General features: G+C 47.6%; 11 protein-coding genes across 11 annotated transcripts; 7 read left to right on the top strand and 4 right to left on the bottom strand.

Moving 5' to 3' along the window:
* Positions 1-9: 9 nt before the first annotated feature.
* On the bottom strand, positions 10-964 carry EDB93DRAFT_1073470 (DNA-directed RNA polymerase III subunit Rpc5; the record flags this gene model as incomplete). The annotated part of the gene is made up of 3 exons (XM_041445013.1): positions 10-117; positions 167-516; positions 574-964. 3 exons carry the CDS (start codon positions 962-964, stop codon positions 10-12), a joined length of 849 nt encoding a protein of 282 aa, XP_041313312.1.
* A 246-nt stretch (positions 965-1,210) lies between these two features.
* Positions 1,211-3,239, bottom strand: EDB93DRAFT_1244367 (uncharacterized protein; the record flags this gene model as incomplete). The annotated part of the gene is made up of 5 exons (XM_041452204.1): positions 1,211-1,686; positions 1,743-1,872; positions 1,930-2,745; positions 2,798-2,846; positions 2,905-3,239. The coding sequence occupies 5 exons, from the start codon at positions 3,237-3,239 to the stop codon at positions 1,211-1,213; spliced, it is 1,806 nt and encodes a 601-aa protein (XP_041313311.1).
* Positions 3,240-3,398: 159 nt separating this feature from the next.
* On the top strand, positions 3,399-3,995 carry EDB93DRAFT_1236910 (P-loop containing nucleoside triphosphate hydrolase protein; the record flags this gene model as incomplete). Its single annotated transcript, XM_041451355.1, has 3 exons — positions 3,399-3,590; positions 3,640-3,773; positions 3,839-3,995. The coding sequence occupies 3 exons, from the start codon at positions 3,399-3,401 to the stop codon at positions 3,993-3,995; spliced, it is 483 nt and encodes a 160-aa protein (XP_041313310.1).
* Positions 3,996-5,882: 1,887 nt separating this feature from the next.
* EDB93DRAFT_227 (kinase-like domain-containing protein) lies at positions 5,883-7,551 on the top strand. The gene is made up of 2 exons (XM_041455789.1): positions 5,883-5,933; positions 5,986-7,551. The coding sequence occupies exon 2, from the start codon at positions 6,039-6,041 to the stop codon at positions 7,464-7,466; it is 1,428 nt and encodes a 475-aa protein (XP_041313309.1). The 5' UTR covers positions 5,883-5,933; positions 5,986-6,038; the 3' UTR covers positions 7,467-7,551.
* Positions 7,552-9,501: 1,950 nt separating this feature from the next.
* On the top strand, positions 9,502-10,898 carry EDB93DRAFT_1110996 (cyclin-like protein). Its single transcript, XM_041448062.1, has 4 exons — positions 9,502-9,822; positions 9,876-10,069; positions 10,125-10,317; positions 10,371-10,898. The coding sequence occupies exons 1-4, from the start codon at positions 9,634-9,636 to the stop codon at positions 10,884-10,886; spliced, it is 1,092 nt and encodes a 363-aa protein (XP_041313308.1). The 5' UTR covers positions 9,502-9,633; the 3' UTR covers positions 10,887-10,898.
* EDB93DRAFT_1110995 (uncharacterized protein) lies at positions 10,899-12,166 on the bottom strand. The gene is made up of 5 exons (XM_041448061.1): positions 12,074-12,166; positions 11,642-12,017; positions 11,524-11,592; positions 11,441-11,473; positions 10,899-11,393 (listed from the first exon to the last, which is right to left on the bottom strand). The coding sequence occupies exons 2-5, from the start codon at positions 11,979-11,981 to the stop codon at positions 11,386-11,388; spliced, it is 450 nt and encodes a 149-aa protein (XP_041313307.1). The 5' UTR covers positions 11,982-12,017; positions 12,074-12,166; the 3' UTR covers positions 10,899-11,385.
* Positions 12,167-12,272: 106 nt separating this feature from the next.
* On the top strand, positions 12,273-15,633 carry EDB93DRAFT_115 (uncharacterized protein). Its single transcript, XM_041449652.1, has 5 exons — positions 12,273-12,354; positions 12,412-13,105; positions 13,158-13,752; positions 13,810-13,823; positions 13,875-15,633. Exons 1-5 carry the CDS (start codon positions 12,350-12,352, stop codon positions 15,414-15,416), a joined length of 2,850 nt encoding a protein of 949 aa, XP_041313306.1. The 5' UTR covers positions 12,273-12,349; the 3' UTR covers positions 15,417-15,633.
* EDB93DRAFT_86 (uncharacterized protein) lies at positions 15,566-18,004 on the top strand. Its single transcript, XM_041457723.1, has 2 exons — positions 15,566-15,934; positions 15,987-18,004. The coding sequence occupies exons 1-2, from the start codon at positions 15,714-15,716 to the stop codon at positions 17,767-17,769; spliced, it is 2,004 nt and encodes a 667-aa protein (XP_041313305.1). The 5' UTR covers positions 15,566-15,713; the 3' UTR covers positions 17,770-18,004.
* EDB93DRAFT_39 (GTP-binding protein ypt5) lies at positions 17,973-19,175 on the bottom strand. The gene is made up of 5 exons (XM_041456241.1): positions 19,037-19,175; positions 18,864-18,904; positions 18,680-18,817; positions 18,239-18,626; positions 17,973-18,189 (listed from the first exon to the last, which is right to left on the bottom strand). The coding sequence occupies exons 1-5, from the start codon at positions 19,095-19,097 to the stop codon at positions 18,044-18,046; spliced, it is 774 nt and encodes a 257-aa protein (XP_041313304.1). The 5' UTR covers positions 19,098-19,175; the 3' UTR covers positions 17,973-18,043.
* Positions 19,176-19,811: 636 nt separating this feature from the next.
* On the top strand, positions 19,812-20,337 carry EDB93DRAFT_6 (uncharacterized protein). The gene has a single exon (XM_041456819.1). The coding sequence runs from the start codon at positions 19,980-19,982 to the stop codon at positions 20,280-20,282; it is 303 nt and encodes a 100-aa protein (XP_041313303.1). The 5' UTR covers positions 19,812-19,979; the 3' UTR covers positions 20,283-20,337.
* Positions 20,338-21,432: 1,095 nt separating this feature from the next.
* Positions 21,433-22,118, top strand: EDB93DRAFT_1099100 (uncharacterized protein; the record flags this gene model as incomplete). Its single annotated transcript, XM_041446905.1, has 5 exons — positions 21,433-21,468; positions 21,534-21,613; positions 21,704-21,765; positions 21,795-21,892; positions 21,951-22,118. The coding sequence occupies 5 exons, from the start codon at positions 21,433-21,435 to the stop codon at positions 22,116-22,118; spliced, it is 444 nt and encodes a 147-aa protein (XP_041313302.1).
* Positions 22,119-22,214: the final 96 nt, after the last annotated feature.

Here is a 22,214-nt window from a genome sequence, read left to right as displayed (position 1 = left end):
CATAAATATCTATAGTCCTTTAATGCCCTTTAGAAAAGCAGTAATATCAGACTTGCATTCTAAATGCTCCTCATTTTGCGAAAACATAGCTTCAAATGTTTCGTGTCCTTCAGCAGTCTACACCAAGTAATCAGCATCCACCAAAAAAGAAAGGAGAGAATGATACCTCTCCGTCACAAAAGTCTAGGTCTTGCCAGACCTCCTCTTCTTCAGCTCGGATAGCAAGCAGCATTTCACGTCGCACGGCAGATAGACCACCTTGTAAATTACCCTTATCATCCGCGGCCTTTCGCGCAGATACTTGAACCTCTTTCGCTTCAAGCGGTTTTTTCTCCTTCTTTGATGTGGTCTGTACAGGCAGCGGCTCATCAGGATCAGGTGGAGGACCATCATCAGAATCCTCATCAGATCCAGCATCACCTCTCGAACGTCGACTCTTTCGAGACATGATATCCAAGTAAGTCAGCGTCGGACGAAATTGATGGGTTTCGTTGATTGGTTGCAGATATAATTGACCTTCGTGCACTAGATGAGATCAAGCGGCTTCGCCATAGACGGGAACACATCACGGACCGTTACGAACCACTCCCAACATATACGCGCCCTCTTGCGGTATCAGTTCGCTCCGCATGCGCACCTCGGTCAACCGCGGCTCCTCTCCTTCCATCTGCTTCATCTTCCCAACGTCCTGGTTTTTTTCACGGTCATCCTCTTGTCTAGCAGCACCAAGTGTTTTGCTTCGTTCTCCATTCCACACCTCCGGGCGCGGATCCACTGGTACGTGGATCTCTAATCTCCGAGTGATTGGCTTTATTCGTGCGCGAATTCGTTTTCCGCTGATTGCAGCAGCAGGCGGTGTCTGTAGTGGACGAGAAAGAAGCGGAAATTGGTGAATATGCACATTCGGATTGAGACTGTTTGAATAGTGGATAGGCAGCACGCTGATGAGCTCGTCGTCGTCCATCGCGAATCTCGAGAGTTTCGATAGACTTCGTGGGAGTTTTTTTAAAATAGAGACGGTTACGATGCGAGCTGTTGGCGGTCTTGAAAACATGCATCGGCTATATAATTTACGCTTGGTCAGATTTAAAGATTTACTCTTAACCTCGGTTACACTGCGCATCACTACTGCAGTTCAGTTCAGCAGCAGTGTGCAAGTCAATTGGAGATGCAATGTCTATGTTACAATATGACTAGCTTGAAATGATGGTTAACGTTGATCCTCCAAAACCGGACGTGGTGGTAAACTAGGTAAACTATCATGATACCGATGCCCCAAGAAAACGCTTTCCGTGAGTTTCGTATCGCTTCTATGACACGACGAGATGTCGTCCGGAAAACAATCGGCCTCGGGCGTGGGTGGATGAGGGGGTAAGATGGCATGAAGGCGGGTTTCGACTTGGTGGGGAGAGAACGCGTTGGAATTAGGATCTCCTCGCGGGGAACGGGAGGGGTCGCGTGGAGCTTCGCCATCGTGCCGACGACTCATCGGATACCGCCGGGTGCGCACTTGGAATGAGCGTGTAAATGAAGACCTAGAAGATCTTGCTCTCCCCTCCGCTAAAAGATTGCGGTCTGTACGCAAATTGCGATGCCAAACGCTAGGCTGCTGTAATAGAGCTTCGTTTTCGTGGCGGCGGATGACGCGACTGAAACTGTGCACCACAAGACACGAAACCAAAGCCCCTGCATCGATGTGAGTTTCCAAAACACTGGGTGTGGGTTTAGCGAAGCTAACTCACAGTCAAAGGCCATCCAAGCTACATGATCGGCAGGGTTCGCGCTGTTAACACTGACTATAGTCATTATGGCCGAAGCGGCAGTGGAAGCGGCGATAAAAGTGGTGTATAATAACTGAATAGACACGTAAGGCTGGAAGACATTAACCAAAAAGACTCGCTTACTTCATCTCTCATCACTTCCCTGAACAACGCTACACGAGGCATATATCGACTCATGCGACTTATGGACTGAGATGGCAGGAGAAGATGACCGGCGAGGAATTGGGGGATCATTGCGAGTATTTGGAATTGTGGTGGACACGCGGATTGCGGATGTACGAGCGAGAGGGGATTCTGTAGGCAGCGGTGGGATGGGTGGGATGGAGGGCACATTCTCCGGATCACGCACTCTTTCACCGGTGCGAAATTTGGAAAGACAGCTCATGGGAATGCTCGGGTCACGGGGGAGAGACTGGGTTCTACGGGATCTGGGGGGAAATGGAGCGATATGATCTGTAGTAGGAACATAATCCCACCAGCCACGGCGACTGTGAGTGGTCTTGTGGCTCTCGATGCTCTCTTTTCGGGTGTCTTGATGGGGATCTGCGACATCGTCAAGAGAGAGAGATACGGTAATTCTACCCTGGACGGCGGTGGAACCGCGTGATTTCCAAACGGCATAGAGAACTGTGATGATGAGTCTCGTTGGGGTAATATAATGAGCTTGACTCACAACAAAGACAGATGAACAGCGATTCGACAAATAAGAGTATTGTGAAACCATATGAGAGGGAATTAAATGGTCGATAGCAGCGGCCTGTGTTTTTTTGAAATAAAAATGTAAATGAAAGTGGGGATAATGAGAGTCGGAAGAGGCACCTGAAAGACTGCGACGACTGTTAAGTGATGCCAGATCAAGAGCAAGAAGAACGATTGCAGCAGTCCTGAGTGCGACGAGGACGACTAGAACTAAGCGAGAGTTGTTTAGACATCGGTAAGCCTTTACGCCTATAATACCGGATATCTATGTTATGCCGAGAGATTAGGTATGGAGGAATAATAGAAATAGAGCGTACCAATAAAGAGAAGGATAATCCTGCAGTAGCGACCGATATGCGCATGATGCTGGTTACATAATAAAAATCAACGAGGAGTTAGTATTTGAAAGAGAGGATTGACGAACATTTTACAATCGAAGTGAGGGTGAAATTGGGCGATAAGCAAGGACAAGATGGAGACAGGTGCGAGAAGTTGACTGAGGAATAGAGTGTATAGAAGTGCTTTCTTGCGAACTCTACCTGACCATAAGAATGCAACTGATAGAATGATATTCCTTGCGAATATAGTGAAGAGGGACGCCATGGTGACAAGAGCGAGGTAAGTAGTTTCAAGGTCGTCGAAGAATGACAGCCTGGAGTCATCGTTGAGTAAAAGGTAAACGGATGGTAAGCTCGAGGGATCTGTTATTGTTATTTTGAGTATTTTATTGACGGTATGAGATGGGGGAGGACCGTCCATAGTACATGAAACTGTACATGAGGAGAGGAAACGAAACGAACAGTACCTCTCCACGGTTTCTCAAAAAGTGTAGATTACCTTGATGTGACGGTCGTCCGCTCAAAAGGCCCGATCACCGCAATAGTAACATTCTTATTACATAATTCAATTCTTGACGATATGCCACAACGTTACCCCGTTATCATCATCACTGGAACTCCGGGTACTGGAAAGTCCACTCATGCTCAGCTCCTACAAGATACTTCCCCAGTCCCTCTAAAACACATCAACGTCGGACAACTAGTAAAAGATAATGCTTTTCATCACGGCTTTGATCAACAATGGCAATCTTATACTGTAGATGAAGACAAGGTCCGTGGACATTCATCATCATCATCCACTTACCCCAAGTCCATATTAGCTTTTAGATGAACTCGAACCATTGGCATCAGCTGGTGGAATAATTCTCGACTGGCACACCTGTGAAATATTCCCTGAACGATGGGCAGATCTAGTCGTCGTTCTACGCTTGCAATCATACCATGCTCTGGGAACGTCTCGAAAAACGGTGCATATACTTTACCACAATCCAAATCAACCCAGATCTGACCCAATAACAGAAATTATCCTCTCAAAAAGATACAGGAAAACAATGAAGCGGAGATCATGGAAGTCGTCCTCCAAGAAGCCCGAGACTCCTACCTCCAACAGATTGTTATCGATCTCAAAAGTGAATCTTCTCAAGATCTTGAAAATAACGTCAGCAAATATCGTTGAATGGATAAATCAGTGGTTGAAAGATAACCGTCAGGAAGACGAGGACGAATAGAACTCTTCAATGACTTCGGTACCGCGCGCCCTTCATAAAAATACCGATTTTAGTACGTTATATAGACTAAACCTTGCGCAGCGTATATTGATAGTTTATCTGACAGAATAACATAACATGAATAAATCAAGGGCCATCGATTGACGCGTGACGTCACACCTAGCTGAGGATGTGGAACTGTCAAGAATGAAAGCACACAGATAACAAAAACAACTGAGTATATTTGGTCCGTGCATGCTTCTCCTAGGAGTTAGGTTTACAATCCATTTCTCCTATTTGCAAAGGCGTATGTCCGAGGAAAGCTTTCGCGGGAGATACTCCTGGAGTAGACGGCCCGACCGCGCCTGCATGATCATGAGGACTCGCCAGTGGAGCACTACGGAACCGATTCCTGTGTCAAGTTTGTTACTAGCTTGATTTGGTAGCGTGAAGCGCTTGAAGCTTGAAGCTTGAGCCCTGATATACGTGTTGTAGTCCGTTCGCAGGTGGCCACCGATAAACTCAGTGCACTCACCGCATTCTACACGAGGGCTCTCTTTTATTCAGTACAGTGCGTATCTCACCGATATCAACAGTCTCCCGGAGTCGAACCCCATTAGGATAAAGATAGCTGTTACAAAACGCTCAGATAACTTGCACAGCCTGCGAAAATTTAGCATCACCAGATTTGAAAAAGAAGTCCTAACTCCTACAGTAACGATGGTAAACATGAAACATAGCACTAGTGTGCCTTGCACCGTGCTCCCCGTCTGATAAATACGCAAATTTTTGTCGAGCGTGCATTAAGAATGAAAAATGGGGAAGCGCTTCCCATTTCAACGATGTCAGTCTGCCATGAGTCGTATAGTGAGAAGTGGATCGAGAGTGATGAGTGATGAACGAGTGAATGAGGTAATTCTGAGCGGTACAAAGTCATCCGACTCGTCGGAAGAGTGTTAATAACTCTTTATATAGCTCCGAAAAGAAGCGAAGAAATTAATGGGACGCATATTACTGACTGCAGATAGGTAGACGGTAACAAATCCATCTCAGTGATGGATACAAGCAAGTCACCAGGAGGACACCGCTCATGTGCAGGTTTCCTTGCAAGTCAGGATTGACAACAGGGGGGCTCGCAGTCGAGTTCAATGCAATTCCGCCCATGAACTCGCTGTGAACAGCGAGCGGAATTGCACGTCCCTGTCCTTCAGGTTTGTCGTTAGGTTCGTCATGAACTGCATGCTGTCGTACCGCGGTAGGAGTGCTCATTCATTCAGGATAGTTTTGCAGCACATGGACATCCGAGTCGCGATCACTGTCCTGGAAGATCTCCTGCTTCTTGAGCTCTCGATAACGACATAGGACATGCAACTCACTTACTGATCAATACATCTTTCAGAACGAGACGGTGGTACATCTTACATACCGAGGTCCTCACAAGGTCAACGTTGTTCATGCGTCAAATAAGAAAGACGGGAATGCCTATCAAATATGCTCAGGCCGGGAAGAGTCAGAAGAGTGGGGTATGATCGCGTTGGAATGATACATTGAGGGCCCCATATAAATAATGGGCCTATAAATGTGCTGTACTACGGATTCATCAATCCGGTGCAACGACAAGGTATCAGCGCCTGCCTCGGACAAGACTAGTCGAGTCTGTCAGCCGCCTGGTTTGAGTGACGCTTGACTCGATGAGATGCTCTTTCCTGCTCTGATGTATAAAGTGATTAGTCGTGTAGTGCGTCGCTCGGATGTTCGAATTGGAAGAATAATAATATGATCCAAAGATTGAATCTGAACGCGTGAGACGAAGCAAGGCAATTTGAATCGTGGGAATACCTTGTAGATCATATATAGTAACTTCCGTCAGGCGGCTACAGTGACTCGGACTCCTAGGAATTAACCAGGTAGGTGAGGATGAACAGAGAATTTCAACTTCGTTAATCACATGGCCTGTAGCAAGTCATGTCCAACGATCTTGACCTGCAAATTTCCACCCTTCGCAAGTCGCGATGGGTCAACCTCTCTGGGCTCGTCGATTGTGCCTACGAAACTGTCTTTCGAAATCTACCTGCCAATCCATCCAACTTCTCGGAAGAGGCAGCTATAATACCGTCTACAAACTTGTCTTCACTGATGGCACAGAGATCGCGGCTAGCGTATCAGTGCATGATGAAGAGGATTTCAATCCCGAGGCAAAGCTGTCTGAGATAGCTACTATGCAGTTTGTTCGCACATCCGGCTCGTACCCAGGTATCCATGTCCCACAAGTTCACGCTTGGGACATTACATTTTCTAATCCAGCTGGTGCACCGTATGTTCTCATGGACGTCGTCCACGGACGAAGGCTCGACAATCTCATAAACGATGACAACAAGCTTCGCGGTCTGGATGGTATGTCAGAAGTGCAGCAACTAGCCGTCACAAAGTCTCTGGCAAAGTTACAATCTACTTTGTCAGCACCCGTACCATTTGATAAGATCGGCAGCATTACCCTCAATAACGAAGGAAGCTTTATCATAGGACCACTCTTCACCATCACACAGCAGAACCTTGGGGGACCATATCAATCCCTCACAGACCTCTGGAAGGCCCGACTGGAGCACGAGATATTGCACGCTCTGAGGGAATGGTCCAGGCTTGAGACGGACCAGCTTTCTCAGTCACTCTCAGAGCCTAAATGCACCCCTCAAATTTTTTCTGAGCTATTACAACTTCTTGCCTCGCTCATACCTCACTTTGTCCCTCTATCGTCTTACCTCCCCTTGGTCTTGCACCATCCAGACCTCGCACTCCGCAATATATTTTTTGATCCAAACGACGACACGAAGATCACGGGGCTCATAGACTGGGGAGGCGCACAGGTTCTCCCTCTTATGCTCACCGCCAAGTTCCCAGATGACTTAAATTCGACCGGAGAGGATCCCTGTGAGAGACCGGGGATCCCCGATGAAGGTTGGAACACTGTCCCACATGACTGGACTTCGTTCGGTGACACTTCCGAGTGGCCGGATGTCTTCCGGGGACCAAACGATCAAGTAGATCTGACCATTCGAGCCAGCGCCATGATCAAGCGGTACTACCTCCGCCAGCACTTTGGTCTATATTTTGCGCAGGAGAACCATGATCGATGTGGTGACTATAATCTTGGTCGCGCGATGTTGTTCGCGCATGCACCATATTATCTCAAATTCCATGAGATTATAACTGGCGGCTGGACCTCTTTTGTTGATCATGCCGAGTGGATACGTGAGACATATTGGCGATTAAACGCGGTAAAACAGGACGGTCAGAGCACTGGGTTAATTATCGGTCCAAACGTCTACCGCAGCTCCATGGAGAAGTCAGTATTTGACTTGAACATCTTCGAGACACAGTTCTCCGATGGTGTCCAAGATGGGGAAGAAGATGGGGAAGAAGATGACGACGTGCATGAATAAATATCATAAACGGTACGTGGCAAGACTCTGTACAACACGCAAATATCATACACTTCAAACTGATTGATTCGGTCTTAGCATTCTTCGTATCGCGTTATCGCTTCACTGTCCTTGTTCTATTGATGTTAGCTGCGGCATTTGCGACAAAGTTGGAGTAACCCCACCTAGACCTTGATGGCTTCGATCATCTTGTCGATGATGGTCTTGGTGGAATCGTCCCAAGTATGCGACTCATATGTCACATACGCCTCTGTCCTCCCCTTCTTCGCGACGATTGTGATATACGTTGGAGGTTTTCCATTTGTAAGCATCGACTTCGTCTGGAACGTGATGTTCGTTCTGGACTGCGACTTTCCGTCACCGTGCCAAGCAGTGTACTTCCCATTTCCGTGCGTCTTTTCGACTTTCTCTGGGTCTATGTTCTCCAGATACTGTTTCACTTGCTTGAGATCGGCCTTGGATGCTTTGTCCTGTAGGTGTCTGCCAAGTAAACGAGGCGGAATGATGTGTTAGTACGGGAAAACTTACGTTGGTGTGGGCGGACATGATGGTTGGATGAGTGTGATCTGTATCTCTGGCAACCTGAAGACGTACTTATATAGGTCAAGTTGGGTTGTGCCGAGCGCCCATAAGATCATAGGATAGTCCCTTCCACACAACATGAATGGTCTTGAGGCCAAATTAGGTTCATTCTATGCGCTGTCATTCTGGTACAGGCTATAGTGACATCATAGTATATTTACTGTATGATACATTTAACGATTGGGTTGTTGAGTCTTAGCTGGCTGGCAGTCCTGTGTCAGGCATATTTCCTGCCAGATATGCCAACTTCCGACCTTCGCGCTGATGGTAGTAGAGAAGCTTCTTGACAAGCCTACGTATCGAGCAATCTGCCAGTACTGCGGGCCTCAATAATATATAATAGTCCCTCTATTTCGATCCTATCATAACGGCGCTCGGCCGCACCAGACTGCCGATATTCAGCATCATGATCTTGCACCAAGATTCATCCGAGCTGCACGGTGAGTATATAACCTATATCGGCTCGGTAGTACGTTCCTCAGCCTACTGACATGGTTATCACGACAAGAAATAGTTCGAGAGTTCAGGATGTTTTAGCATGGCTGCTGGCCATCAGTCAGTGAAACGACGTCGAACCTGAATGGGACTAGTCGGCCAACGAACTTCGAGCGACAATTCAAATACCCACATCACGATGCTTACCCAGTATGATAGGTTCACAGCGAGGTGACGAAGATCGAAGTATGATACCAGGTGACCATCCAAAAGTTCAAAAACCAGTTACGGAAGTTGAGCCGCGATGACGCTGTTCAAAACAATATTGTCTTGACCCTCTTATAATCTCTGAATCTACAAGGGGGCATAGTCAGGCGGGGACCTGAGTTGTAGATCAGCTGACTTGAAAGAGTTTTACGGTGCGGCTAGGCATTCGTGATGAATAACCATCAGAGTACCCCCGAGCCGTCATAGCCGCTGACAGGCCCAGAGTCCACAAGATTCATCTTTACATACCAACGGTAGATGGGTGAACGAATCTAGACTCTTAGAGCGCTCCGCTCCGTTTGACTCACGATGCCATCCTATAGTTGGTCAATGATTGGTGACATCATTTTGGACTCACTATCCGCCAATACTCTGCCGAGCTTGAACGATCACCGCAGTGCAGTATATTCGAGGACTGCAGATATCGAGGACTGAGGCAGTTGTACTGCGGGAAGTGATCAGTTGAGAAGTCACCCAAGAAGTCACCTAGTGAACGATTCCACGGTCATTAATAAAGAAATAAAATTTGACTTGAACTACCTCGTATACCGTAGGCGCGTGTTCACCGCGACCTAATCGTGAGCTTACAGCTTGAATGGTGCTGGTCTGAATGGACATGACCTATTACTGAATAATTACAGAAAAGAACGACAGTGTGTTTCCTGGCAACTTCGTGGTGAGATTTTCGCAGTACTGTGAACCGCTACCTCCGATGATACCAGGTTTATCTCAGTGATGGGTGTAGAAAAGTAAGGGCAAGATGTATCAGTAAGCGACCAAACCGTGGTTGAACAACGGCAAACAACAACGTTGTGCAGAACCCAGCTCATGAGGAAACCCTACCCTTTGAAACAAGACGCATCATTAATTGTCAACCTGACGCATGGCGGCTGACAACGCAGCCAAGGAAGCTGACCCTCAGACCAACTCATCACCTGTGAAGAGACCATTGTACGAGGGAAGCACGCAGTACAAGAGCTGGAGATATTCCCCAGAGCAACTGGAACAAATTCGCACTTCCCTCAATGTTGCTGCAGTATCGGTCATACAGAACACTTTTGAGGCGGACGAGGTGCGAAACCCACTTTCCGTCGTGTCAGTGCTTGTCGAATTAAATTGCTATAGCCTGGATCGTCCGAAGACGTGTTGTTCCTTAATGCAAATGAAGAGCAGCTCCTCGTAAAACTCTACATCACCAAGATCCCTCAGCTATGTGGGCATTTTCGTTTCCCTGAGGAAGTGGAGGCGACCGCCATCAGTTACTTGAAGCGATTCTATCTTAAAAACACTGTGATGGACTGGCATCCAAAGAATGTGATGTGTGTTCGCGTGTTACACTGCTGATATTCCCTAATAACTCGATACTCTTTGAAGGCTCACTGCACTATTTCTTGCCACGAAGACCACCAACAACCCAATTTCGTTGGAGTCTTACACTTCCAACATCCCCAAAACGTCCAACTCAGACGTTCTTGACCTCGAGTTCCTGGTGTCTCAGAGCTTGAATTTCGAGTTTGCAGTTTGGCATGCCCACCGTGCTCTCTGGGGCATTTGGCTCGATCTTCAGGTAATCATGATGTCTGTGATATCATTTCTGCGCTGAGACTCACTCAACAACAGAGTCTGCCCGACATATCTGAGGACCTTCGACCACAGGATGTCTATGATATTGCCATCAAACACGTTCGGGCTTCCCGCTTTACCGACGCAGAACTCATCTACACCCCCTCACAAATCGCCCTCGCTAGCCTTGCTCTTGCCTCGCCAGTTCTCGCACAAAGATGGGCTGATTCGAAAGCGGTAGCTACTGCTGCAGAACCTCTTTCGGCAACCCTGGACCCTACCCTCGGATCGATCAAATACATCATCACGCAGATGGGACATCCTCCTGATGTGGAGGCCGTTCGTGAGGTTGATAGAAGATTGAAGCTATGCAAGAATCCAGAGAAGGTCCCTGGTAGTAAGGCTTATCTTGCACGGCAAGCAGCTGAACAACGACGAGCGGAAGAAAAACGCAATAAAAAAGCTGAAGATGTCAGGAGAGCCGTCACCGAGGGTGGTGATCCGTTTGGGAGCGAGCTTAATGAAGATGAAAAAGCAGAGCAGTTGGGCGAGCTTGACGACGACGACGACTAATTAGGGCAGGGCTTTATAGGACGTCTCAATGATATGATTTTTACATGACGATGTGACCCTCAGTAAATTAATACAAGCGCTATCTCAGATATCAAATGAATCGGAGAATGCAGAAGAGGGATGTAACGATCATTTTTGGCTACAGATTGACCCCCTCAGATCATGACCTCGGAAGGTTAACTGGGAGGCTTCGAAAGAGCCGGTAGCAATGTGCAGGACAGTTGTGTTCCACTGTGCTGCTGTCAGATTGGTAATTATGACATGGAGAGAAAAATAGAGGCAAAAGTAAGCGACGTGAGAGACACTAACCTGGAATAAATACCGTAAATGGATGTGGGAACGCAAAGCGACGATGCAAGTTTTTCCAACGAAAGCGGAAAATGGCCAAGACTCGAAAAAGCTAGGTGCAGTCCTACCATATCGCAGACTTGCATCGGGTAGCTTGGTGAATTCACGAGTATCTTCTTGCATGTAAAGGTACAAATAGAGCAACTAGCGTTCAAAAACCTGGAAAGTATTGAGACCAAGAAAAATTAAAACAAGTAAATACATACAACATTCGCAATCGAAAGGACACAGCGGTGTGTCTGGGACCGGGTGAATGTTGAATGTTAATGGTAGTAAGTGCGGAACATACCTCCTCCGTCATTGGATATACCCAGTTCATCTTCCTTGTATATGTTTAAACCATCGTCAGTTTTTCGTCCTGATGCAGGGTTAACGAGGTTAAGATAACAGGTCATGATGAAACTTACTAGGTCCAGAACCCCTCGAATCCTTGAAACGGTCTTCGTCCCTTTTGTGCGTCTCATGATAAACCTTTTCACGCTGTGAAGAAACTGGGGCATCCAACTTTAAACGTTTACTACTGCTGAAAGATTTGAACGATGGATCTACAACGGTCTCGGGAAGTGATCGTTGTTTCAGTGTTTTTGAGCCTGAAGATTGACTGATCTCCCTTGTTTCGTCTTTGGTGGAAGGTCTGTCTTTTCTTTTCTTCTTTTTCTCCTTCTTGACGGATGGAAGGGGAGCGAGTTCTATGGCTTTTGCCTTTCCTTTGGCAGCAAAAATGTCGTCTATTTCTGAAGTAGGCATGGAAGAGGATCAAGGTTGGGAATGAAAAAATCTGAACTATTTAAGATATTGTCACACGTCACATATGTCACAAGTCATGTTTATTCGAATACCTCCGAGTTGATCAACATGTTCTGTTTTCTGGCAGATGGTCGATGATCTTGATGCCGACCATGAGTGGAAACGTTTAATTGGGTGGTTGAAAGATTAAAATTTGATTGAGTGAGCTATATGCATAGAGACGAGTGTGCCGCAGTCACACCTGACTAATAATATTAACCGTGTTGACTTGAATTTCCTGATTTGTTGGATGCTTTCTTCGCCCGGTTCGACCGCCAACAATTAGTGCAAGCAGGTGAATGAAAGTACTTCCGTCTAACTCCTGAACTATGTTGTAAGCTTTCCATTTCCATTTCCATTTCCTGTTCTCAACCATCATTCCTCCTAACAGGCCCCAGTCTGCACAACAAATTAGACCTCAGCAAACTCACCAATCTCAGCAACAAGGAAATGTTCCGTTCATCCCTCAGAATTCATCTCAAAACTTCGAGACAGCCCAGTACTTCACTAGTACTCTTGACCTCAATACTGCTGCCAAGCAAATGGCAGCCATGAACGCTGCAGGAGTTCAAAGACAAATGGCAAATGTCAACGGCCGCTCGCCTGCGTCTGTTGGCGGAGTATCTCCGGGATCATATCTCGGCGGAATGACATCCTCTTATAATCAGCCAGGCGGCTTTACTGGGCCACCTCACGATAATACGAATTCGATGCAATTCAATCCCACAGCCTCGTCAGGTCAATTAAATACCCAAGGCATTTACCCTGCCCAACAGACTACCAATGCCCCCCCAAATCCTTCTCTAAACGCACCCATGTCTCATCAAAATTTCACACCATCCGATGTTGTCAAGCACCGACAGCGAACTTTCCTCGCAGGATTGGCCAGCGCCCATGCTACCCGTGCTCCCTTACCGCCGGCTTTAACTGGAAATCCATACCCACCTAATTATGACCCTACAAATTCACAATGGAAGTCTTTGGACTGCCCACCAGGTCAGCTTGGTGTTGTCCGCTTGGGTGGCAAGGAAATTGACCTCCTGAGGTTATGGCAAATTGTAACTCAATTGGGAGGATCGCAAAAAGTTTGTTAATTCATGCTCTATCAGTTTCGCATGCTGAAACCTGACAACTCAGATCTCACAACAACAAAATGGCTGGGCACAAGTCGCTCACCAGTTTGACCTGCCAGAGTATCTTCCCCATCAACCGAATTCTGGGCCGCAGCGCCCCGCTGGTCAACTTTTGGGACATTTATATGCCGCGATCTTACAGCCATTTGACGAGTTCTATCGTCGTAATATGCAGGAGGGAAACCGTAGAGCAATGGCAGCTGGACGCCAGCCAGGCGTTAATGCTGGACCTCCCAACGTGAATGCAGGGCCTGGTGCACCTCATGTAGGACTACAACCAGGAGTGGTTGGCCCGAACGCAGTCGGGGGGATGCTAGCGCAACACGCGGTTAACAATCAAAATTCCACTATCAGCCCTGCCTCTCAGTCACAGCCATTGCCACAAAGTCCTCATTTACGCCAATCTTCTGCGCCCAATTTTCAATCACCCGCTATTCCCTCCGACCCCGCACCTCAGGCTTCATCGCAGCTTAACACTTCAATTTCTGCACCCCAGCTTACGAAACCAACACCGGATACATCTGAGCCAGAAACTCAAGGGACGAAAAGAAGATTAGAGTCCGAAGAGGCAGAAGGGAAACGAGCAAGGCAAAAGACAGGTATTTCTCACAGATATTATCTCTATCACCCAGTAAATCTTATACGAGCTGCCACAGATCCGCCAGATACCGTGAGTTGTGACTGGTAAATATTCACGCCCTCGAATTGATTTTTTTTTCAGACCGAGACCACTAATACGACTACACCACATGGATTTGTGCCGGGAGCTCCCTCCTCACGTACACAATTTACGAGGACAAAAGTGGAATACATTCCCCTGTCACGCGAAATTGATTTCACTGGTGGTCGTGATTTCAATGCGCTGGAAGAGGATTATCTTCGGTCTCAGCGGCGGCCCATGCGTGATATCAATGAGTGGGGTACGGTCGACATCGAATCCCTCACAATGTCCATCCGATCGCGACTGAATGCCGAGCTTTCTTACGCTCTAACGACAATCACCTTGTTATCTACGATGCGGGGTCCAACCCCTGGGTCTGGATTCCCTATTTCACAATGCACAGATTTGCTCGAGGAGGTGCTCGACCTACTTGAGGAGGAAGCATTTGGGACCACCCCCGACATCACGGACTATCGGCTTGGCAATGGTGCCGAGGTGGTACGACATCGGGCTCTCATGGATAATGTTTTCGAGAAGGAGTCCATGTTGTTTGCAGGGCTAGAAATCCGTGATCCTCAGTATGAGACACGTGGTCCAGGGCACCGCGTAGGCAATATAGTGCTCACTGTGACTAACCTCATACGAAACCTTTCTGTCACCCCTGACAATATGCCTTATCTGGCGAGACACGAACGTACACTCAATCTTGTACTACGTGTTTGTGGTATCACCGTGTCATCAGATGGAACACCCAAACCAACTTCACCGACACTTGCTCTCTCAGACGTGATCAATGTTCGAAAAGATGTACTCCATATTTTTGGTAATCTCTCGAATTACATCGTGTTCCAGAATCCTAATTCTCCGTCGAACGCAACAACTCTTACTGCAAGCCGCATCCTCGAAATCATTGCGTCTATCCTCATAGAGCCCTTCGACTCAGTTCCTCCCACACAATTTCTCAAACAAAGTGGGGTTCCTTTCTCGCATAGCAGACCATCGTCTATTGCCGACCTTGCCCTCGACGTTTTCACCCGTCTTGGTCAGCTAGACTCTAATCGGCAGGTTTTCTCTAGGGTCATACCCCAATCTCTCATCTGGCAACTACTGGAGTCCCTCGTTCATCGTTTACCAGTATCAGACCTCGACTTTGCTTTCCTCAACCGGGATCCGTGGCTATCCTACTTGGAAAAATCAATTATGGCAATCTATACGATCGCGTTCTTTTCTCCTCCGGAATTAAAGAAAAAGATCAAGACGGATCGCCCTCTGTGTTTCTCACAGGTTATGATTCGTATAGTGCAACGATTTGTATCAATGGGTGGGAGCCCAGAGGTGCGCCAGTGGCACCTTGCCGTTGCACGAAGAGCGGTAGAAGCCATGAAAGTTGTAGATGAAGAGGATGATGCTTTTGACACCTCGCAGTCCACTCAAACCCCGCTGACATTTGGCATGGGCTTTATCGATGGTAATGATTCCGGTATCGAAAAGGGCATAGGGCTGCTTGCTAGCCGCCGGGATGCTGCTTGGGAATTGTTGATGCGAGACCTGGATCCTGTGATGTTTTCGGAGCTGGAAAGTTTGATGAGAGTTGAATGTTAGTTTGTTTGCTCAGCTCGCGGAAGGGTACTGTTGGTTATAACGTCTTGTATGCTAGCCCCTAGCGCTCTGCACATTTTGCTGTCGATACTATGTAATTCTGGATATCCATGTCAAAATTTGTTGTCCCCAGACATTTGATCTGTAGAATTATTTTCTTTGACTTTGTGACTTATCTATCTTGTTGCTGTGCAACCTTTTCCAAGCAGACTAGACTCTAGCCGTTAGCAGCTTGACGGAATCTCTCACCGTCATCACTCTAGATCCAAGGAGAATAGAGGTTAATTGGCTTCACATTACATGGCGACCTACACGGCGCCTCCGCCAAATTACTCTCCAGAATGCCCCCAGAATCTACTTCGGGAGCTGGATGAACCGATCTCTGGCCTTCAGATCTTCATCATCCCAGCAACAGATACGTTGACCTTTCAAAAGGGCTATCTAGGAGCTGAAGGAGAGCGCGCTGCTATCGAGGGAGAAATCCATGTCAAGGGTGCACAGCCAGGCCAATGGAAACATGTGTTAGTGTGGCTGCTTCTCATCTATTCCGAGGAACTCATCATGGCGGAACAGCACTGTGGCTCTTCGTGTCGTCGAGTCTGCGTTTGGCCAAGAAATCGAGCTAGGAAAATCAGAGATCAACCTAGTCTCGTTCATGGGGACGTCCGACTCCATGTCATCTTCAACTTCATTCGCAATACCCCTAACATCTGATGCACCCCAGTGTATTCATACACCTCATTCATCGCTGGAATACGCACTTACAGCGACTTTCCATCCTACGGATCCGTCGGAGCCACTTGTGTCAAGAAGAGTTGTCGTGCATACGCGACGTTACACTTCACATTCTCATGCTGTAGATACCTTGCCGGAAACTCACGTCCTGGAAAGTCCCTCCCGTGTCGAAGTCCAAGTTCCTCGCACTGTATTCCGGGCCGGAGAATCTATCCCAGTCTACGTTACTGTGCCTCCGCCGAGTAGGGAGCTTATGCTGCGCGAAGGACTCAGACTCCGAAACGTGAAAACCGAGATTGTTCGCATCGTGAGTCTGAAAGGGCAAGATGATGGCGCAGATTTGGAACCTGGTACGCCCTATGGTCAATCCATAATGGACTTGTCACCTGAGGATGGGCCTTCATCGGTGGTACCCACTTCCCGTGAGGAGAAGCCTCCAGTCACTTCTCCTGGATCAGTCTATAGTACAGTAACTTCTCGCTCAGGTGCATCCTGCAGATTTCACTCCTCTCGATCTGTGCGACTCCGTCTCATCTTGCATCAGGCTTCACCATCTGCGTCACCAATAGATTATCAAACAAGTCTACCAGATGGTGACTACAGCAGCCTTGACAACGATCTGCAGTGCACCTCCATCACTCAATCTACCCTCCTACATTCAGTCTCTTTCCTTTTAAATGTCCACGTTTCATTCGTGGAAACGAGCAGTAGGACCGAACGACTCATGACTATCCCCATCCCATTGACTATCATTCCACCTCCAGCACCACTGCCTGAAGTTGAAGAATGGGTTGACGCTGCATATCAGAAAAAACACGACCGTCCCCCTTTGAGGACGGTCCGTCAAGAAGATCCAGAGTCATCAATTCCCTTGTATCAGGAAGGAGAAGCGGGTCCAAGTTATACTCAGAATGGTGCCCCTCCCCCTTTTGAAGACCGCGACATGCCGCCTCCACCGTTCTTCCTTTCCATGCCTTCTACGTCCAATGCTCCGCCAAGCTTCCAGGAATCTGAGTCTGAAATATTTATTCCTTCAGACACAACGGACCAGGAAGTACCTGTAACCACAGCACTCCGCATCATCGGCGAGGGAGTCCTGTTTGGGTTTGCTGCATCAGAGCAGTTTGATGGTCATTCAGACACGATGCACCGCTCGTCAACTCCACCCCCCTCGGTGGAGATGGCAGAGCGAGATGCAGATGTAACGGGATTTGCTAATCTCGGAGTTGAACCCGTGCGAGTCTTTGAGGCTCTGAATATAGACTCAGATGATGGCACTCCACGCTCTGGGGGTGAACTCCCTCCTCCACCGCCTGCGATGGATGATCCGTCAGACCCACCTCCTTCAATAGATTCCGATTTCAGGTCGCCCTCTGTGCGGGTCCCTGTTCAATCTCACTCACCCCCCCTCGCCCATCAGTCATACAGTCAAACCCCTGCCACTCGTGATTCTCTGCACCCTCCCAGTGACATCTTAGATCATTCTGCCTCACATGGACATGCGCCACCGCCTTATCTTGTTCCTGGTAGTGATCCTGACCAGGAGGAACACGTGACACGACCACCTCCGTATATGGATTTGGTCCCTTCTTCATCGTACTTGAACAGCTCAATTCACTAAAGGGACTTTGTTACCATTCCAACTTGTGCATTCTTAGGACTTACTGTTACCTCAAATGTGCTCTGCTGCAACTGTATTTATAAGTTAGCTTCGAATCGTACCAAGTCCAATGTTTGTGTTGATGAATTATAAAATCAGATTACATATGAAGACCAAGGCAACGGGTAAGCCACATAGATGGCAAAGAAAGGAGGATAACAGGTGTAATAATAAGTAGAAGCGAGCTGTGGCGAAGGTTGAAGGTATGCAGTCCAAAGAATTCATAGCGACGCACTCAACAGTTGCATCCGTCTTTCTTGGACTGTTGATCGTCTAGGTTCACTTCCTCTCTGGCCCCACCAGTTCGTCCGCCTGCACCACCAGATCGACCTGCACCACCTCGTGTGGAAGCCAAAATGTGCTCGATCGGTATTTTCTTCGCTGAATTTGATTTTAAGCGGAAGTTTTATGTCGAGTGTAGTAGGCATACCTATCTCTGTAAATATCTCGACGACACCCTCGCCAGTCTTAGCACTGGTTTCAAAGAACAACAAGCCAGCCTCGGTAGCGTAAGCCTGAGCCTCCTCACGTGGCACCTGTCGCAAACTCTCTGGCTCCCCACCACCAGCGCTAGGACTCTCCCCAGGCGTGGCCGTAGCATCATCTGCCTCATCTTCAGACTCGGATGACGGAGTAGAACCAGATGACGTAGAAGATGTTTGTACGAGATCAACTTTGTTGCCAGCCAGTGCGATAACGATGTTGGGATTTGCTTGTCTTTGAAGTTCCTTAACCCACGACTTTGCCTTCTCTAAACTCGTTGCTTTCGTCACGTCGTAAACGACCACTGCGGCTTGAGCATTACGATAATACATGGGCTACATTCACGAATTAGAGCAGGGCAGGTGGTAAAGCAGTTCTCGGGACTTACAGCAAGAGAGTGGAAACGTTCCTGGCCAGCAGTATCCCAAATCTCATAACGCAAGACACGGTCTTCGAGGCGGCATTTCTGAGTCAAGAATGCTGCACCAATGGTGGGCTCCTTGTTTGCTTGAAATTCGTTGGAGACCTGGAAATCGTTCAGAGGTGGTAGATGTACGAAAATATACACCTACAAAACGGAGGACTACCGAAGATTTGCCAACAGCGGCCTCACCTATAGATGTACATATAAGTTCTCATTCGTTGGCAAGGAAGAGCGAGGGCGGAAGGTATGAGTCTTGAGCCAGTTTGATATGAAGTGCGAATGGTGTCGATGGTACTTTTAGTGATAGCTGAGAAAGCTTACCGAGAAGAACCAGCTTGACCTGGACAGACCTGTCCACGGAGCCTGAAGCAGCATCAGCCATTATTATGGTGTTGAGGATGTAAGAAATATAGACACTGCAACTTGAAGGAAGGAAGTAGGCGGCAGCGACTGAGTACTGCTGCGTTTTCCGACTTTGTTTGCGCCTGTATTCAGATCTCACACTAAGGTCAGCCCATGTACAACTAATATTTGCATTCAACTGTTGTAGTTGGATGACTTCTTGTCTGGCTGCTTCTACTAGGGCGTATAACCGAATAAAGGGAGACGCGCGTATCTCATTTGAGGCTTTTTCGATTTCTCCTTCCTAGTAGAAAACGCCAGGGCAAGGCCGCCATACAGATCTCGTACTCAACACGAGCATGTTTCCTCAAGCCTCACTGGTAACTAGCTGCTTGCTCAGGCTCGTCGAAGCCGCAGCAGGCGAATGCTCATGGCTGGTTTGATCGAAATACGAGTTGATTTGCTTTGCTTTGTAGAAAATATATACATTTGCCGTCAAAGACATGCCACTGCAGCAGCATGGGGAGATTTCTCTTTGTGTATTAATACATATGTACTATCAGAAATCCGCTTCAGATTTGAGTTTCATTCTGCATTAGGGTAATTCACAGTTGCGTTGGTAAGGCGTTTTTCGCCCGTTGTTCAGAAAAGTTTTGAGGTCTGAAAAACACTGAAAAACGTTGGTCCACTGTGATAACACCGTTGTTCGCGCGCTGGTCAACAAAATTGTCGCATCTTTTGAACGGGTTGCCGAGTCTGCCGACGCGGCAACAAACATTATATAATCCATCCAGGATAACAGCGAGATTGAGTTGGATTTACTGTACCACTTCACCATGCCTCGCAACACACCACGAGGACAAGCTATTCAGGCTGTATATGATGCTTATGTCTCAAGTCTTATCACCCAAACTCATAGTCTATGATCAACAACGAGCTTTATGACTCATCCAATGGATCTAATTCTGATCACTCATCATCTGACCTCGAGATCACAAATGCCACTGGTCAGGTATTCCTGCAGCTAGCCAGTGACTTATACTCCAAAAGATATCTGACAGATCGGGTCCATATCAATAAAAGTGGTCAAGATCTTACTCTCCTCCTCACTGATTGGAAAATCAATCGCCCCGAAATCTTCCGCTCATATATCCGAATGTCTCCCGAGTCTTTCAATGCACTCCTAGCTTCCTGTGCCCCGATTGAGTGCGGATGGGCGCCATAGTAACCTTGAAGCGCGTCACTGCGGCGGTAGCACTCGACTAGAACGAGCGGATTGAGTGGGATTCAGACTCCGACGGAACATGCCGAAGTTGCATTTTCTAAACCGTTGGTCACTTCGGTGACCAACACAGGTGAACAACAAAGACTTTGACAAATTCGGCGAAAAACGCCTTACCAACGCAACTGTGAATTCCCCTATTCGAACTGTATACATTCGGCCTTAGTTTGTGGCGAGACGAACCTAAAATTGTGACATCTGGTTTCCTCATAGATATAACAAGTTCTGACTAGTGTGCATCATAACCTCCAGACTAAGTGCAAACCTACCAATATGTCGTGACCCCCACGAAGGTAATGTGTGGTTTGGTGTGAAAGGCTTAAATTCAGCGTACACGGCCAATCGTCAAATTCGCACATTGAATATTTGACGAAAAATAGTTCAAATATGTACAATAAAGCCAGATCCTGATGTATAAGTGGTACATCTGTGATAAATAATAAATTTATTTGACAATTATCCCAAATCAAGTGAACATAAAATATCTAGTTCAGGACATTCACCTGACTTCGTGTGAAAAATTGACGGTCCAATGGGTGAGGTTTGCAGTCTCGGTTGAGACTGCAAACGTGACACGTGACGACTCAGCCACAGCGCTGCCTTCCTCCTTGAGCTCATTTTCCAATCACGCTCCACCTGGACCTCGACCACCATCGATCAATGACGTGGATCACAAGACAGGATGAAACGGACGACTGTCGCCGTCGTCCGTCGAAGAACTGCCATTTTTGGGGTAGGATCGGATGTGTTTTGGAAATGTTTTGTGCGTCCATCATTCTCACTGTCGGACCGCTTTCTGTTTCTCACTGATCCGCTTCATCTCCTACCCATCAGATCATCAAATGGCACCCAATTCAGAGTCTCAGATGCCTCCAAGGCACCTGCAAAGACTAAACAGGATCAGACGTGTTTTGTTGGTGCGTCCATCAATTCTCACTGATCCGCTTCATCTCCTGCCCCACCCAGATCATCAAATGGCACCTAAGCCAGACTTCGTCTCAACTGCCTCAAAGGCACCTGCAAAGACTGCCTGACAAGGCTAACGAGTGTTGAGGCAGGTGCACCCTGATACAGGGATCTCTGCAACAAGGCCATGGCCATCCTGAACTCGTTTGTCAACGATATCTTGGTACGCCCTCCCTCTACTTCTTCTTCGTCGAGTCCTGCCGACAAGGCTAACAAATGTTGAGGCAGGTGCACCCCGATACCAGGGATCTCGAACAAGGCCATGGCCATCCTGAACTCGTTTGTCAACGATATCTCCGAGCGCATTGGTACGCCCTCCCTCTACCTTTTTCTTCGTTGAGTCCTGCCTCCCAAGGCACCTGCACAGACTACCGAAAGGCTAACGAATGTTGAGGCAGGTGCACCCCGATACCAGGGATCTCGAACAAGGCCATAGCCATCCTGAACTTGTTTGTCATTGGTACGCCCTCCTCTACTTCTTCATTGCAGGTCTAACTTTCATCGCAGTGTTTGAGGCAGGTGCACCCTGTACCGGTATCTCCAACAAGGCCATGACCATCCTGAACTCATTTGTCAATGACACATTGGTATGCCCTCCTCTACTTTTTCATTGTGTGTCTGACTTTCATAGCAGTGTTGAGGCAGGTGCACCCTGATACTGGTATCTCCAACAAGGCCATGGCCATCCTGAACTCGTTTGTCAACGATATCTTCGAGTACATTGGCATACCGGCACTCAGTGGCATCTCTCGTCTATTACTACCAGCGCTCACCGGCTTCTCTCGTATATTTATTGATTGGCGACTGGCATGAGAAGTTTCAAACCGGAGCTGACATTCATAAGTCATAGGGAAATAGTGAACCTGTGAGGATTGCAGGCTGGCTAAAGTATGGTACTTGATTAAAACT

This window comes from Suillus bovinus (genome assembly GCF_016758785.1).
Source record: "Suillus bovinus strain UH-Sbo-P2 chromosome Unknown EDB93scaffold_1, whole genome shotgun sequence".
NCBI lineage: Eukaryota > Fungi > Basidiomycota > Agaricomycetes > Boletales > Suillaceae > Suillus > Suillus bovinus.
The sequence above is the reverse complement of the archived record's forward strand: the minus strand, read 5'-3'. Positions and strand labels throughout refer to the sequence as shown.

What these genes read in the sequence shown, in the direction of transcription:
- EDB93DRAFT_227 (XM_041455789.1), top strand. Translation starts at nt 6,039, where the DNA reads ATGGGTCAACCTCTCTGGGCTCGTCGATTGTGCCTACGAAACTGTCTT.
- EDB93DRAFT_1110996 (XM_041448062.1), top strand. Translation starts at nt 9,634, where the DNA reads ATGGCGGCTGACAACGCAGCCAAGGAAGCTGACCCTCAGACCAACTCA. An exon ending in TGGCATCCAAAGAATGTGAT is followed by an intron (nt 10,070 to 10,124) that starts GTGTGTTCGCGT and finishes TACTCTTTGAAG; the next exon opens with GCTCACTGCACTATTTCTTG. An exon ending in GCATTTGGCTCGATCTTCAG is followed by an intron (nt 10,318 to 10,370) that starts GTAATCATGATG and finishes ACTCAACAACAG; the next exon opens with AGTCTGCCCGACATATCTGA.
- EDB93DRAFT_1110995 (XM_041448061.1), bottom strand. Translation starts at nt 11,981, where the DNA reads ATGCCTACTTCAGAAATAGACGACATTTTTGCTGCCAAAGGAAAGGCA. An exon ending in TTCGAGGGGTTCTGGACCTA is followed by an intron (nt 11,593 to 11,641) that starts GTAAGTTTCATC and finishes ACCCTGCATCAG; the next exon opens with GACGAAAAACTGACGATGGT. An exon ending in TATATCCAATGACGGAGGAG is followed by an intron (nt 11,474 to 11,523) that starts GTATGTTCCGCA and finishes ACCCGGTCCCAG; the next exon opens with ACACACCGCTGTGTCCTTTC.
- EDB93DRAFT_115 (XM_041449652.1), top strand. An exon ending in AATTGGGAGGATCGCAAAAA is followed by an intron (nt 13,106 to 13,157) that starts GTTTGTTAATTC and finishes CTGACAACTCAG; the next exon opens with ATCTCACAACAACAAAATGG.
- EDB93DRAFT_86 (XM_041457723.1), top strand. Translation starts at nt 15,714, where the DNA reads ATGGCGACCTACACGGCGCCTCCGCCAAATTACTCTCCAGAATGCCCC. An exon ending in CCAGGCCAATGGAAACATGT is followed by an intron (nt 15,935 to 15,986) that starts GTTAGTGTGGCT and finishes ATGGCGGAACAG; the next exon opens with CACTGTGGCTCTTCGTGTCG.
- EDB93DRAFT_39 (XM_041456241.1), bottom strand. Translation starts at nt 19,097, where the DNA reads ATGGCTGATGCTGCTTCAGGCTCCGTGGACAGGTCTGTCCAGGTCAAG. An exon ending in CTTCGGTAGTCCTCCGTTTT is followed by an intron (nt 18,818 to 18,863) that starts GTAGGTGTATAT and finishes AACGATTTCCAG; the next exon opens with GTCTCCAACGAATTTCAAGC. An exon ending in AACGTTTCCACTCTCTTGCT is followed by an intron (nt 18,627 to 18,679) that starts GTAAGTCCCGAG and finishes TCGTGAATGTAG; the next exon opens with CCCATGTATTATCGTAATGC.
- EDB93DRAFT_6 (XM_041456819.1), top strand. Translation starts at nt 19,980, where the DNA reads ATGATCAACAACGAGCTTTATGACTCATCCAATGGATCTAATTCTGAT.